The 15,218-nt window shown below is 49.5% G+C and overlaps 7 protein-coding genes across 7 annotated transcripts; 6 read left to right on the top strand and 1 right to left on the bottom strand.

The window, feature by feature from the left end:
* Window positions 1–814: 814 nt before the first annotated feature.
* Window positions 815–1,117, top strand: TrAFT101_001533 (uncharacterized protein; the record flags this gene model as incomplete). Its single annotated transcript, XM_066126355.1, has 1 exon — window positions 815–1,117. One exon carries the CDS (start codon window positions 815–817, stop codon window positions 1,115–1,117), a length of 303 nt encoding a protein of 100 aa, XP_065982456.1.
* Window positions 1,118–1,820: 703 nt separating this feature from the next.
* TrAFT101_001532 (uncharacterized protein) lies at window positions 1,821–4,422 on the top strand (the record flags this gene model as incomplete). Its single annotated transcript, XM_024899675.2, has 5 exons — window positions 1,821–1,947; window positions 2,000–2,095; window positions 2,162–2,829; window positions 2,891–3,887; window positions 3,956–4,422. 5 exons carry the CDS (start codon window positions 1,821–1,823, stop codon window positions 4,420–4,422), a joined length of 2,355 nt encoding a protein of 784 aa, XP_024762639.2.
* Window positions 4,423–4,728: 306 nt separating this feature from the next.
* Window positions 4,729–6,233, bottom strand: TrAFT101_001531 (uncharacterized protein). Its single transcript, XM_024910543.2, has 4 exons — window positions 6,093–6,233; window positions 5,878–6,027; window positions 5,659–5,772; window positions 4,729–5,587 (listed from the first exon to the last, which is right to left on the bottom strand). The coding sequence occupies exons 1-4, from the start codon at window positions 6,111–6,113 to the stop codon at window positions 4,790–4,792; spliced, it is 1,083 nt and encodes a 360-aa protein (XP_024762638.1). The 5' UTR covers window positions 6,114–6,233; the 3' UTR covers window positions 4,729–4,789.
* Window positions 6,234–6,833: 600 nt separating this feature from the next.
* On the top strand, window positions 6,834–8,671 carry TrAFT101_001530 (uncharacterized protein). The gene is made up of 2 exons (XM_024902380.2): window positions 6,834–7,503; window positions 7,567–8,671. Exons 1-2 carry the CDS (start codon window positions 6,917–6,919, stop codon window positions 8,435–8,437), a joined length of 1,458 nt encoding a protein of 485 aa, XP_024762637.1. The 5' UTR covers window positions 6,834–6,916; the 3' UTR covers window positions 8,438–8,671.
* A 404-nt stretch (window positions 8,672–9,075) lies between these two features.
* On the top strand, window positions 9,076–9,454 carry TrAFT101_001529 (uncharacterized protein; the record flags this gene model as incomplete). Its single annotated transcript, XM_024903574.1, has 2 exons — window positions 9,076–9,140; window positions 9,205–9,454. The coding sequence occupies 2 exons, from the start codon at window positions 9,076–9,078 to the stop codon at window positions 9,452–9,454; spliced, it is 315 nt and encodes a 104-aa protein (XP_024762636.1).
* Window positions 9,455–9,769: 315 nt separating this feature from the next.
* TrAFT101_001528 (uncharacterized protein) lies at window positions 9,770–10,342 on the top strand (the record flags this gene model as incomplete). The annotated part of the gene is made up of 1 exon (XM_024899670.2): window positions 9,770–10,342. The coding sequence occupies one exon, from the start codon at window positions 9,770–9,772 to the stop codon at window positions 10,340–10,342; it is 573 nt and encodes a 190-aa protein (XP_024762635.2).
* A 1,002-nt stretch (window positions 10,343–11,344) lies between these two features.
* On the top strand, window positions 11,345–14,623 carry TrAFT101_001527 (uncharacterized protein). Its single transcript, XM_066126354.1, has 4 exons — window positions 11,345–12,920; window positions 12,985–13,146; window positions 13,218–13,646; window positions 13,722–14,623. Exons 1-4 carry the CDS (start codon window positions 11,508–11,510, stop codon window positions 14,298–14,300), a joined length of 2,583 nt encoding a protein of 860 aa, XP_065982455.1. The 5' UTR covers window positions 11,345–11,507; the 3' UTR covers window positions 14,301–14,623.
* Window positions 14,624–15,218: the final 595 nt, after the last annotated feature.

Below are 15,218 nucleotides of genomic sequence, written 5' to 3'. Positions count from 1 at the left end.
TAGAGGAAAATCCCGCTAAAGTCCCTCCACCACAGGCCCCCTCCAGGTCCCCGCCGGGCCATTCTTGTGCTCTTTGTGCTGCTAAAGGATTTCACAACCCCTGGCTCGACTTTCTGCTGTGGCTCGAATTCCAGCCCCCCCCACGTTAGCTCGATGCTATTTTCATGTCCAAACTTGACGACCGTTCAACCAACTGCGGCATCAGCAATACCCCTGGCCACGGGTCCGCAGCCTTGTGCCATTTTGCGCTGCCAGGGAACTTTAGTAGTCCAAGTTAAGCTCACAGCTCACCTCTAGTCTTTTATGGCGAGAGACGGTTTTTTGATGACTGATCGCTATTACGGCTGCGCCGCGTCTGACTCGCCCGCCTTCGATTCAGACATCACCACGTTGCACAACACCAGAGCTGCTGCTCTCTGTGCTATACCAGCATGCATATGTACGGGCAGACAAGATCCTACAGAGTCCACACGCCCACCCGAGCGGGGCCTGCTGTTTGCGCCAGCCTACTGCGATGCCGAGTGTGGCATCCTCTTCGCCCTCGAGCTAAGGACGCAACCACACCGCGCCCTGGACTAAAGAGTAACAATGTCCGATGAGTTGTCATCCAGCTTATGGACTGCTAGCAGGCGATGAGAAATCCCACGCCATTGTGCTAGGACGACTGCTAGCAGCTCGGGTAAGCAACTAGAATATTTAGAAATCCTAGTGCTATGCTCATCCCATCCACACGGCCAAATACCACCGAGAGACTGACTCTTTTTCAAAGACCAGGCTTTCGGCATTGTAGCGAGCAGCCATTTGAGCATGGCGAATGACTCCAGCCAGCTCATCACGCAATATGGAAAAAGGACCCCTGTTCATGTTTGTCTCAGCCCAGGGTCTCCAGCTCTGGCGATCTCGCTTCCATTCTTGCTACCATGGAGAAATTATGCTGTACCTTGGCTATGTTTGCTACACATATTTCTGGGCCAACAGCCTTGTTGATTGCCAGCGTTGCATGTCAGAGGCAATGGGCTTTTACGCCATTGAGCCGTCGGAAGTGAATAGCGCGACACCGAAGCAACCTCAGTTGGGCGACAAGAAGTGCAAAAAGGCTGGCGGCCTGCCCGCTTGATCCCGGCTATTGGCCCTGCAGGTGCGCCGTTCGCATCGCCACAGGGCATGTCGGTATACTGCCGGCCGCCTCCCTCGCTTTTGCACTTATTCCCATCATGTGCGACCCATGCGGCCCACAGTCTGCCCGCCATCCCAGCATGGTCTTGGAAGCCTCAGTGCCTCCAGCCAACCGTAGCTAGCCCTTGCCTAGAGTCCCGCCCTGGATACCGCGCCTCTGGGCCTCTCTTAATCCAGCTTTGGCCAGTGGTTCTTACTCTAGCTTCCTAAAGCCTGCATTGTTGTGCACCTTGCCCACGATCACCTCGTTAATCGTACAGCATCGGACAGGCACCGTATCTATAGCAGCCTCAGCTCCTGTATAGCTGTGCTGAAAGCTGTGTCCCATATAGGGTGTCAGCGGATATCATCTGGTGCTAGGAGCCTATGAGCCGGCCTTTTCTCTAATTACCACACTTGCCTTCACGACTCAACGGCACCAGATTCCCATCTTTCCGCAAATTGCTTCAGCCTTCTTTTCGAACTGTCGCCTCAAGATCAGCTTCCCAGCCTCCTTCCTCCAATGGCCTAGTAAATTTTGAGATTGTATCCCTTCTTAGAGCATCAGTGTTTACGTTGAGCCATATCATGCTCGCCGTTCTGGCTCATTACAACTACTAACGCCTGCCTCGCCCTCACTGGCTTCCACAGCCAGCTACGGAATCATGACACTAAACCGGATGATGAAGTCGGTTCTTTTAGCATTCTTTTTGCACCCAATTCAGGCCCAGCTCACTGATTGGGTCGCTGATCAAATTAATACAACCATATGTACATGGGAAGAACCTAGAGGTATTATATCACCTACACCCTCGACGCCGGATGGCTGCTAACGGTCGACAAGCTGCTATTATTCAAGATAAAATCTTTCTTGACGGAGGTGACATCTCCTGGTTACCGGGATTGAAGAATGGATCGTATGGGCAACTCGCAAGTAGCGGTACGCAGAGCGCTCATGTTTCATTATCCTGGCCGTCGTCTCCATATACTTATTCACTGTTACTAGGAAACGTCCCTGGGATACTATTCACTTACAATCTGAGCTATGCATTTACCCCAAACACCAACGTTACCGGCCTCTTACTACAAGATCCTTTATCAAAAATATTAGGTGGAAATAGCCAAGCTAACGAGGATTCGCCAAACTATGTCGATGGCGCCCTCCTTGCTAACGACGCCGAATTCTGGTTCTACGGCGGTCAACCAGAACTGCTAATCAAGCCATACCCAACCAAAAGTAGTGTCCTCGGATACGAAGCCTACCAGTACGGGGTCCTATCAAGTGGATTTAAACCTGGATACATCGCAAACCGACTTCTACCTGACGATGTTAGTCAGTACGTCACATTTGGTGGTGCAGCAAGAGCTCCATCTGAGAATCTGGCTTGGTACTTTTCTGGAGCGACCTCTGAGTCCAATGGCCTAATTCCTAAAGGCTCCGACAATACGGACAGTCCAACAAAGATATCCAACTACCTCATAACGCTCAATATGACAGACCAACTTTTTGAGACGTGGAGCAATAAGTCGTTGCCTCCTGATATCAAGGGCCGGGCAAGCCCCGAGGTAGTTTGGGTCCCTGTTGGTGTGCAAGGCATTCTTGTCGCTCTCGGGGGCGTTGTCTTCCCAGAATATGCCAATGTGACTCGCGTGTCCCAAAACCCAAAAGCCAGTGTAGGAAACGCCCCCAATTTGCCCTCCGCTCAAGTATAAAATTCTAATCGCAGATATATAGGAATCGCAAAGCCCGAAATTTATGCAAACTATTGACATTTATGACGTTGCCAGCAAAACGTGGTATACGCAACCAACCACGGGTGGGCCTAGCACCCGAGCTCGTGGATGTGCTGTCGTAGCTACGGCATCTGACAGCTCCAGCTTCAACATCTATTACTATGGCGGATATGACGGGATTCATCTCAAAGATCCATTCTATGACGACGTCTGGGTTCTTTCTCTTCCATCTTTTACGTGGACTCAGATCAACAATGGCACAGATTCCCACGCGCGAGCAGGACACAAATGCTTTACTCCATATCCTGACCAGCTAATGATAATCGGTGGCTATCCACCTCTCACTGGGACAAGTTCAAATCCAAAATGTTTAGAGGGTGGACCTGTTGCCATGTTCAATCTGACCAGCGGAGAATGGATGGATTCTTATGATCCCACGAAATTTGGTGACTATGGCGTCCCCGAGAAAGTCCAGGCTGCCATTGGAGGCAATGCGGCCGGTGGTGCAACTGCCACAAAGCCGACTCCCTCCGGCTGGGCAAATGCCACCCTTGGCAAAGTATTCGCTACGCCCTATCAAAAGAAGATTGCAAAATACTGGCCTTATCCGGCGGCTCAAACGGCCAATCCTCCAGCAGAGCCGGCACCAAAGCCAGCGTCCAAATCCAGCGGATTACCATCATGGGTAGGGCCAGTTCTAGGCGTCATTCTAGGTCTTATTGCGCTCACCTGTATTATTGTCTTGTTCTGCCTTTGGAGACGACGCAAGAGCCTCAAAAATCGGTCTAGTACGAATACTAGTGAAGAAGCTGGCATGAGGATCCTCTCGTGGATCCGAGGACAACCTCCTTCTCACAAGGCCGCCACGGAAACAACAGAAGAAGTGCCTATAAGCCCAGACATGCGAGAATATCTACATCCTAGTTATACACCGTCGGCTTCAGCATCAGTCCCTCCCCAGCATCATGAAATGGACGATACGCAGTTGGTGGAGCTTCGTAAGTACCCAGTATCTCTGTTCCTTCCTGAGAAAAAACGTCTGACTGAGTGGCCTTCCTTTGTACAGCTGATAATACAACCCGAGCTGAGCTTCAAGATACCGGCCTTTCGCCGATGGACGTCCGTGAGCGTTATTCTCACTGGTTTCCAGGCGGCAGGACTGATGACGCCTTGCCAAGCCCTACGAGAAGCTCTCTTCAAAGCACGTCTAATATCATCTCTCCATTGAATAAAGATCGAAACAGTGATATATCACATATTGCTGGGTCTAGCGGTTTTCCTTCGCCTCCGATACTCGAAACCGACGAGGGCGACAAGAAGTCACTAATGGCAACCCCTGAGGCAGCCACCACTTCGTCTAGAGAGCAGCGGGATGAATCAGCCAGGACGTCGGAGGGTCATGAATTTGTTGTTTCGCCTCCGACCGCAGAAGAGAATGCAGGGGACGACTATTTGACAGCGAAGAAACCTTCGTCTTCGGGTACCCCAACTACCAGAAAAAGCGTGTTCCAGGAGCACCATGATGATGATTGATGACACTAGCTGAATGGCGAGACGGCCCGGCATCGGCGTTGGAATGGGTGGGCAATTTTGATTATTATTATTTAGTTTCTTGTTTAAAGAAGATGATTGTTACGTGTCTCAGATTCCAAAAATCCTTATTTAGCATTGTATACCCACCCGTTTTTAATGCAATATATAGTGTAGCTATGCACAATCCAGACCATTTGTGTGCCCTAGTCTAAAATAAATATCAGGCCCATGTTGCACATCTAGAAAGAAGGCATAAAGAAGACAGCGAATAATAAACATCTGCTCCGATGGGCGACTTTTTTCTTCCCCCCCCCCCCCCCCCCCCCTTTTTTTTTGTACTTATTTTGTTTTTACCTTTCCTTCTCTTTCAAACTTCAACCAGCTCTTCATCTTCATCCTCTTCAATCTCCTTTATGCGCTCCTCTGCCTCTTCTGGTGCGTCTTCCGTTGCTTCGTCTCTCATGAGGACTTGTACCAGTCTATCACATGCCTCTTGTACGCCCTCGTCATTCACTCTCATGTGCGTCTCTCGAATAATGGGATACACATTAATTTTCCTCATCAACTCACGGCCTTCCAGCGTGGCCGTCAACAGTGTCAATGTCTCAACATGGGTCTGGATGTTGGACGTATCCGAATCACGCTTCTTGTCCGACGGGAGGAGCTGCAGATCAGGCAACATCTCCATCGTCTCATCAACATCGTACTCTTCGTTGCCGGTGATGGGCAGGAGGATGTACGGCAGGATGTTGATGTCTGACTCGGACAGGAATGACGGATGAGCGGGGATCTCGAAGGCAGCGTTCTTGATAGTGTTGGCGACGCCCTTTCTTCGAATGTCGGACTTGTGCTCTGTGAAGACTTTGAGCTTGGTCAGGGGGATGACGCCATCGTAGGTCTGAGGCGCGAGGAAGTACTGTCGAATTTCTGTGTGCTTGGCGAGGTCGGCGAAGACGTAGGCAAGGTAGTCATAGTCTGCCTTCTTGTTGTATGCGCCGTCTTGGCCTTTGACGAAGAGATCCATGAGCTGGTTGAGAACGCTGTCGTCTGAGCCGAGCTGTGAGGGCGCCTCCTGCTTTCGCTGCAGGAAAGCTTTGGAGCCGTCGTATTTGGAGAGGTTGGCGAGGAGCATGGCTAGTAGATCGGCATTGGGCTCTTCATTGTGCTGTTACGAGAGCGCTTGTTAGCAAGGTGATCTCTGTAAGGACGGGATGAAACGGGGGAAATGAGACTTACGACTATGTGTGAGAATACCAACTCCAGGAACTTCTCATCTGATGCTACAAACTCCAAGACCACTGGGTCTTCAGTCAAATTTATCAGAATATTCAAAGCATGTTCGGCGATTTTCTAGAGATAAAAAGAAAATTAGTTTCGTCCATAAAATGAACTTAAGTTTCCTTGTATAAAAGGATGAAGCCTCATTGCAGAGCCATTTCAGATAATAGCACCTACCTCATGATCCCGAACAAGGAATTTCAGATGCTTGACTGGTTTAAGCTCTTCGGTCTTGAAGATGGCCGGGTCAGAGAGCGAATAAGGGACCAGGTTCTCTATGGCGACGACTCTGATCTGGGGGTTTGGATGGGCGATGAAGCCAACAAGCTGCTCACATGTTAGCGACATCTATTTTTCATTATCCCAGGTACATTATCGAGAGGCGGGTGTACTTCTTCTAGTTCTGTCGGCATGGTGCCTTGTGCTTAACTGAACAAATCTTAAAAATGAAAATTGCAGTATTGAAAATGGGTCTATGAGTGAGTCGTAGGCTTGAAAGAATGTCTCTTATCGTGAAATATTTTGGAGGGGCAACTTTTGATGGATTTTGATAGTGGTGGGGTGAAAAAAAAAAGGCTTTGGAACGACGTCAAGCTAGGTGACTAAACCGCTTTGGGCAGCACTTATTCCAAGTAAGAGTTGTAAGTTGCTGAATACGCGTGTCTCAATATTGAAGCTTTTTTTAATAAAAGGTATACGAGTTCCATGTATTCATGTAAATCGAGTACAGACCATTAATCATATAAGCCTATAGGTACTCTTCCACTGCATAACTGCTTCGTCTTGGGATCTTGGCAACCAAGCATAGCGTACTACGGCGATAATGAACTCTACTGACCAGCAAGTGTATTCTCCAAAACCGTCAACTTCTAAGTGCGTGCCATAACTGCCGCCCTGCCGCCAAAGTCCTTCATAAGAACGCCTCATAATTCAGCAAGAAAAATTCTCATTGTTTGGCTGTCAAAGGTAGCAAATTCATCAACCCAATAGCTCTTCTAGGGTCCAAAGGCGGTGAGGCGCAAGCGCGGTACTTAGACATAGAACGCTAAGCCCTATTCGACGAGAGGGGTGGCAGATCGATAAGACACAAATTTTTGATTTTCTGCCCACCAAGTAAAGTGTTCGTCTGGCCCGGCGCAATAATTCGCACTCCAAGACCCAACCTCAGGAGCGACACAGAAAAAGTCCTGTAGTCTACAACATCAGATAATTCAATATGCCCAAGGCAACAACTCCAAATGCCTCGCGCCCTGGGCGGCGCCACAATCCATTGGAAGATGACGTTCTGGCGACCGGCATCCTGCGCAACAAGCCTACCAAGAGAAAGTCCAAGGAGGCTGGGGAATCTGAGGAAAACTTTGTGGATTCCAAGGCCTCAAAGAACATTCTGCGGATAGGTCGTGAGCTGATGGAAGAGGAAAATGCTGAGCGGCCGACAGCGAAGCCCACGGTGGACAATTTTGGCTATGATTCGAGATTCGGCGAGGAGGAGGAAGAGCACAAGACATACGATGACGACGAGGCCTGGGGTGATGATGATGTCGAGGTCGAGGATGTCGAGGTTGATCCCGAAGACCTTGATACATACAGAAAGTTCATGGGAGGCGAAGAGGAGGACGACTTGCTGAAACACGGCTGGGATCTCAAGGGCTCTGGAGAGCCTCAGGGAGAGTCTGTCAATTTGGCCGACCTCATCCTGGAGAAAATTGCTGCCCATGAAGCGGCAAAGGCTGGCGGAGGCCAAATTCGCGCACCCGACGACGAATATGAACTTCCTCCCAAGGTTGTAGAGGTATACACCAAGTAAGTAATGCCACTTCTCGCCGTCGGGCAACTGTGAATCGGGGCGCTAACAGAAACAATCAGGATTGGCGAAATCCTCTCTCGTTACAAGTCCGGACCGCTTCCTAAGCCCTTCAAGATTCTTCCAACTATTCCTCACTGGGAAGATATTATCGATATCACCAAGCCCGAGAACTGGACCCCCAACGCCTGCTACCAAGCGACCAGAATATTCGTCTCCGCCAAGCCTGGCGTTGTCCAGCGATTCCTCGAGATGGTTATTCTGGAGAGGGTGCGCGAGGATATCTACGACACGAAGAAGCTTAATGTCCACTTATTCAACTCTCTCAAGAAGGGCCTTTACAAGCCCGCCGCATTCTTCAAGGGCTTCCTATTCCCTCTGATTGGCAGCGGCACCTGCACTCTGCGAGAGGCACACATTATTTCAGCAGTTCTGGCAAGAGTCTCCATCCCCGTGCTGCACTCCGCCGCGGCCATCAAGGGACTTTGCGATATTGCCGCTCAGGAGGCCTCTCAGGGTAGCGAAGGAGGCGGAGCAACCAACATCTTCATCAAGACTCTGCTGGAGAAGAAATATGCCCTTCCTTACCAAGCCATTGACGCCCTAGTCTTCCATTTCTTGAGATTCCGCGCCGAGGACCCTGCCTCTGCCAGGGCTGGCGACAGCATGACCGTCGTCATGAGTGGGTCTGATTACAAGGCCAAGCTGCCCGTTATCTGGCACCAGAGCTTGCTCGCTTTTGCGCAGAGGTATAAGGGCGATATCACGGAAGATCAGCGCGAGGCACTTCTGGATCTGCTGCTAACGCACGGTCACTCTGCTATTGGCCCTGAAGTCAGACGAGAACTGCTGGCCGGACGAGGCCGTGGAGTGCCTTTGGAGCCGCAAGGTATGGCCTTGGACGGCGACGACACAATGGAGATGGATGCATGAACGCTATAAAAAGCAGACAGCGTTTGATGAGAACATGCATGGCGTTTCGGCGTAATTGGATTAGGGAAGCTATTATAATGGATATTTGAGCTATGAAGACAGATGGATTGAGTCTCATGAGACGTGTCTAGTGCGACAATCCAAGTTTTTTTTTTTACAACATGTTGAATGAAATAAAAAGTTATATCCTGGCAATAGACAATCTCTGAGCGATAATATAATGTGAAGTATCAGTCTTTTTGCCTTACCAAATTCCCATTCCTCTGTGGCAACAACTGTAGTATGCGCCTTCCATCCATCTTCTTTGATTCTCAGTTGACACAAGATAGAAATAACCATGGTTCTGTAGGCATCATTGTCTACCTAAAGCATTCTTTTATTCCAACATTAGCTAAGTTATTCACTACTCCTAATACTCCAACTTTCCCCTAAGAGAAGTTATTTGATACTATTCCTTCCTTTTCTTCGTCTTGTCTTCTTCTACGACCAGTTATTATATTACCCACTTTCTTTGTCTAGATTCATATTCAAACTTTGGAATATTTCTTTCCCTGTTTCATAATTTTATTTCTGTAACGAGTTTTGTCGTTTCACGTTGGTAGAGTTGGTCGCCAATCTTGTCGCGATAGGCATCAATCATGTCCGTAGACAAACACCCAAAAAGCTCGACGGCGCGTGTTCCATCAGCCAGTCAGGACGCCAAGTGTGTACCAGTCAGAGAGATTATCACTACGATATGTTATCAGATTGCTAATCATGGTCTGTAGCTATTTTGATATTTCAGCCCCTTCGCCCGGTCCGCCGTTCTTATTCCTCACGTTTGCGGCGCCCTCCAATAACGCCTACGAGCCTCCACGATCTACCCCCTGGGAGAGGGCTATGCAAGACGGCGCATTTACAAACTCAACTTCTCCATCAGGCTCAGCAGTTGACAGACAGAGAGTCAACTCCTTATCCGCCACTACATCAAAATTCGGCGTCGACCCGCCACGACCCCCTCGCGAAGGATACGAATAGGTCTGGTTTCCGGAGGGATTCTGGGCGGAGAGGCAGCTCGCGGCAAACTCTCCTCGTAAGAGTAATGCCAGCTCCAACGCTCGCTTTTAGAAATGGCGCTCACGATCAACCAAGTCTGCAAGTGAGGCAGATGCACACCATAATGGGCTGTACGCATCCCGGCTCGCCTCTATGTCTGGGCCAAGGTCAAGATATGGGCCACCCAGACATGATCTTCCAGCCATTCATCAAGTGTGGACGCCATACTTATCCGAGTCTGATCATGTTTTCTCGCTACAGCACCCCGCTGAGCCTGTCTCGCCTGCTGCCGCTGCGATGACTCCGTCAAAATCCCAGCAGTCGAGTGAAAGTATCGTGGTTTCGCCGGGCTCAAAGAGCCATCGCTTGGTTGATGTCCCCGAAAATCCTTCGCCTGAGAGCGTTGCCCAATCGTCCCTAAAAATAGGGCCACCACTGACTCCGCTACTCTCACCCAGAGTCTTGTATCTGAAGGCTAAGAAGGAAATCGAATTGAAGATCAAGCCGAAGCACCGTGAAGATTCGTATAACCATCAGCCCACAGCCATCAGCATTCGCCCAGATATCGAATTTTCAACCAAGTCTTCCTGCAGCGATCTGATATCTGATGATGAGTGCCAAACCCGAGCAACAGTTGAAGGCACCAAAGATTTCCTCGCTGCTCAAAACATCAGCAAGACAGGAACGTGGTTCAAGGACGAACTTCACACATCCAAGATAGGCCGCAAGCTTTTTGGCAAAGCACCGTGGCATCGGAAGGAATCTGGCGACTCGTTTACCAGCGTTTCTAGCTCCATACGAGCGGTGCTCAAGGGCAAGACGCCTCCTGCAACTCCTGCAAATCATGGCCTAAGTTACACAAGTACGTAAATACAGTATTCCTTTGTGTGGGTGAGTATCTCTAGAAGCTAATTAGCAAGCTTTTAGGTAGTTACAGTTTTACAAATAGCCCATTTCCGGGAGGAGTAAGTGTACCTTTAACATGTTCATTTTCTGTTCTTTATCTTGTAGTTCACAGGAGCTCATTCCTCACAGGAAGCCGTTCGGGTGAGCACACCCCCTATGGACGAAGACACGGCAGATGGCAGGCCGCGAGCTTTCTTCACGTCCTTGACGCCCCCTATGCCAGACGGCGAGACCAGCACAAAAACAGCATCACCATCAGTGCGCTCTACGAAACGCTATAGTGTTCATAGCAGTAGTATGGCATCTCAACCTCGTGAGTGGTGGGAGCAAATACCTCAACGCGGAGGTCGTCGCGATCTTCTAGACGCACACGGTAGCTTCACCAGTAGATTTGAATTTGATATCCCGGAACATTTGCCTAGGAGTCCAATGTGCCCGGCCAATAAACGTCACAAAAGCGGCGGCACAGGTGTTTGTGTATATCATGGCCGGAGGAAAGGTGGGACCATGCTGGAGACAAAATGAGCGGGGTGAAAGTCAATAATTCACTCATTAGCAGTTTTATATCAAATTTAGCCGTTTAAATACTTGAATATGTTTTCTTCAGCGCAAGGTTTCTCCTTCAAAGTATATGCTTCCTCCTATGACCATACAGCTGCTCAGAACTTGGAGTCAATCCTGGTATATACCTTACATAGTCTACGCGGTGATTTACATGAATTCAGTTTAAATTCAAATCCAATATATACTAGTTCTTCAAGTCTTATTCAACTCGCATGAAGATTAATAGATTTATCTCGACAATTACGAATAGAGAGAATGAAATCGTCGTTTCCAAGGCGACAACAATTGCCTGATTGGGCACTGGGCGAGGAACGTACCAAACCGGCACAGCGGCGCTAAATTAACGCGCCAGCTGGAAAACGCGCCACGCGTGTTCGAGTTAATTAACAAGTCTAGGTTAACCAACCTCCATTCTCAAATCGCTGCGAGGAGGCCGGTCGATTTTCAAGCTGTTCGAGGTCGAGAGCAGTCGAATAACGCAATGTGCTATTTCTTCTAGTTTATGAGCGTATAGCCGTCAGAGCTGTGCAGTTTTTAAGCGTTCTTTGCCGCCGCCGGCCGAACAATGGATCTCGACACATCTCCTAGCAATCGGAAGCGAAGCCTTGACGAAGATGAAATAAGCGTAGCGTCAACAACCGTTTTCAAGAAGCGCAAGGTCGATGAAGAGAACGCAGATGTGCCCGCGGCACCGGGAGCCCTGAGCTCCATTACCTCAGCGATATCGAGCGTCTTTGGATACGGTAGTAAAAAGGCTTCAGAGACGCAGAACGAGGGCGTCGAGAAGGGCGTCTCCCTGCCAAAATCGCCATCGCAGCCGCTGTCTGCGACCTCACCGAATAAGGCTCGACCGGCAATCAAGCTTGCAGCCCTACTGGGATCAAAATGGGATACAGGAGAAGGGGACCGAGCATCATCACCGAAGAAAGGGAGAGGGGGGAGGCGCAAAGTGGTGACAGAGCCAGATAACAGCTCGGCAACAGAACCAGGCCCTACCTCAAGTAGAGGCAGAGGGAGAGGCAGGGGAAGGGGAAGAGGTAGCAGGGGCGGCAGAGGGGGCAGAGGCAGAGGCGGAGCAAGAGGAAGTTTAAGAAATGAAGAAGACGAGGAAAATATCGATGTCACCGTGGATGAGAAGCCACAAGCCGTCGCGGTGCCTCACGAATCGCCTTCAACGGTGCGCTCGATCAGGCGCCTCGATTTTATTCCTTTTTCCAATGGCATTATTGACAATACTGCGGACGAGCTATCGACAAATGAATACCCTTCCATAAGCCCTCTGAAAAGCCGAAGCCTCAACCTGAACGAACGGCTTGCTGAATCGACCAGTGCCGGAACCACGCCAAAGAGTATCCTATCGCCGTCTAAGAAAAGAGGGCCTCGGCCACAGAAAAATGTGTCTTTTAACCAAGGTGGCGATGACGAAGCCACCACTGAAGTCTTCTTCGAAGATTTACCAAAGGAACCGATCGCAAAAAAGAAGCCTGGCCGAAAGCCTAAAAATGCTCAGCCTATTGTTGTTGCTACAGATGAGATTGTCTGTGGTGTATGCTCTTTGCCTCACTCGCAGGCGCCTAATGAGATTATTTTGTGCGACAACTGCGACTTTGCCGTTCATCAAATGTGCTATGGAGTGCGGAATATTCCCGAGGGTGATTGGCTGTGCAATTCGTGTGCACAAGAAGACGCGCTCGGCGTGGCCAAGAAACCGACTGAGGAGGAGGCTCTTGATGTAGCTGTCAATCCTACTATTACTTCTGCACCTGTTATCGAGGTGCCGGATATTCCTAATTTAGATCACCATTTGCGTGCCCTTCAGAGAGTCCTCCTAGATCGATGCAACGGCCGGAGGTCGATTCGCATGTTTGGGCAGCAGGATCAGTATGAAAAGGCACACCAGCTCATCGAGCAAACTGTTGTGGCGGGCGAAGGAAACTCTATGCTCCTTATTGGTCCCAGGGGGTGTGGTAAAACAACGGTATGCACATATATTTGACATGCAAATGCCTTGAGCTCTGCCATTCTTACTAACGGTCATACAGATGATCAACAACATAATTAAAGACCTGTCACGAGAACATCGACAAGACTTTCATGTTGTTAGGCTGAACGGGTTCATTCACACAGATGATAAATTGGCGCTCAAGGAAATCTGGCGCCAGCTTGGAAAGGAAATGCAAGTCGATGATGACTTGTTGAGCCGGGTGAGCATAAACTCCTGATTCTGTTCCCTCAGCCGTATCTTCTACGTTTTGCTTACAATTTCTCTCTACAGTCCAATTATGCAGATACCATGGCATCTTTACTGGCACTGCTGTCCCATCCCTCTGAGATTCTAGGACAAGACGAAGGGTTCACTTCGCAGTCTGTCATATTCATCATTGACGAATTCGACCTATTTGCGACTCATCCTCGACAGACGCTTTTGTATAATTTGTTTGACATTGCGCAGTCTCGAAAGGCGCCAATTGCAGTTTTGGGCTGCACGGCCCGCCTTGACGTGGTAGAGATGCTAGAGAAGAGAGTTAAGAGCCGATTCAGCCATCGATATATTTACTTATCGCTTCCCAAGAACCTGGCGGCTTTCTGGCAAGTTTGCCGACAGGGGCTGATGCTCGGAGATGTCGAACCGGAGGAAGAAGACCTGGACCGGAGTATTGATGGGTTTTCCGAGTTCCAGGCGTATTGGGATCACAAGATTGAGGTTAGTCGTGATTTTTTTTTTACTGTTCTCCACAATCGACAAGCCCCGGTATTCTAACAACAGTTTGTCGTGTAGGATCTTTACAAGCAACGGGCATTTCAGGATCTGCTGCAGTATCACTACTACACAACTAAGTCACCGTCGGCATTCTATAATGAGTGGATCTTACCGCTTTCGTGGCTCACAGCGGGCAACCCAAATCTTGAGATACCGGCGGTCGGGTCAGATTTGACGTCTCTGACACCGCCAGACTCCCGCCTACATTTACTGTCAACGCTATCAGATCTCGACCTCGGGCTATTAATTGCGGCCGCACGGCTTGATATTGTCGCCGACACGGACACAGTTAATTTTGCCATGGCGTATGATGAGTATAGCGCTCTTGCCGGACGACAACGCGTGCAATCGGCTACGGCGGGCATGCTTGCTCAGGGCGGAAACGCGAGAGTCTGGAGCCGCGGCGTGGCGGCTGTGGCGTGGGAGAGACTTGTTACTCTCGGTCTATTGGTTCCGGCTGGCGTGGGCGCTGGCAGCAGGAGTCAAGGGCATGGAGGGTTGGAAGCAAAGATGTGGAGAGTAGATGTGGCTCTGGAGGAAATTCCAGCCGCCACGAAGCTGAGCACAGTTTTAGCGAAATGGTGTAAGGAGATATGATTTCATGTTTTCTTTCTTTTGCAATTTTCTTGCTTGTTTTACGACTGAAGCACTGTTATAAGGGGACTTTCCTTTTCTTGCCCTATTTGGAAAAAAGACGCATAAGCATGTACGAATGAAATATCACGGCACTCATATATCATAGACAGTGGGGGAAAAGGATGGAATGGAACGGGCCGTCCCATACTGAGGAAGCACCTAGAGGCAGGTAGTGCTACTATAGACACGTTGATTCCTACGATTACTGCTACTAGACACATTAATTACCATGATTATTGCTATGACTATGACTATAATGATTACTCCGAGCAATAGGCACTGTCACACCTACACATTTGGGCAAATCCTACAAGTATGACAGCAGAGCGCGACCCGGATCGACATGGAATCTCTCGGCCGAGTAATCACGTCTAAAACCGGTGACCCTCCCTTCTACCCCTGCCGCTGCCGCTGTCTGCCGAACCATTGGGCAAAATGCAGAAAGATATGCCGTCGTGGAAGCATGTTTGCTGCATCATTATACAACCCGAGCCGCCCACCAAATTCCCCTTTGGTCAACAATATGCGGGTCGACCTTGTTCTGTTCCCTCCATTGGGCATATGCACCGCACGGGCTTCTCAGTCGGACAAATTGATGTGCCCTTGGCCCGGCCCAGGACTGGAAAAAGGGTCCAGGAAGAAGAATTAAGGTTGTATTAACGCCGCTGCACCGCGTCTATATGAGAAAAGGCCGAGTGGGGCGAGATAGACTCGATGGATTTAATTCGTTCTTTTTTACGAGATGGAATGCAAGCCCTATAAAATTGACGGCAATTTTGGTTATTTGGCATTTTGTCAAGGTTGTGGAGCAAGCAGCAATAGGAGAACAAAGAACGGTTCATCAAGTTAGAGCGAGGCGGCTTTGATGATGCGCCGTCG

Source organism: Trichoderma asperellum, chromosome 1 (assembly GCF_020647865.1).
Source record: "Trichoderma asperellum chromosome 1, complete sequence".
Taxonomy (NCBI): Eukaryota; Fungi; Ascomycota; class Sordariomycetes; order Hypocreales; family Hypocreaceae; genus Trichoderma; species Trichoderma asperellum.
This window is presented reverse-complemented; position numbering and strand designations above follow the sequence as displayed.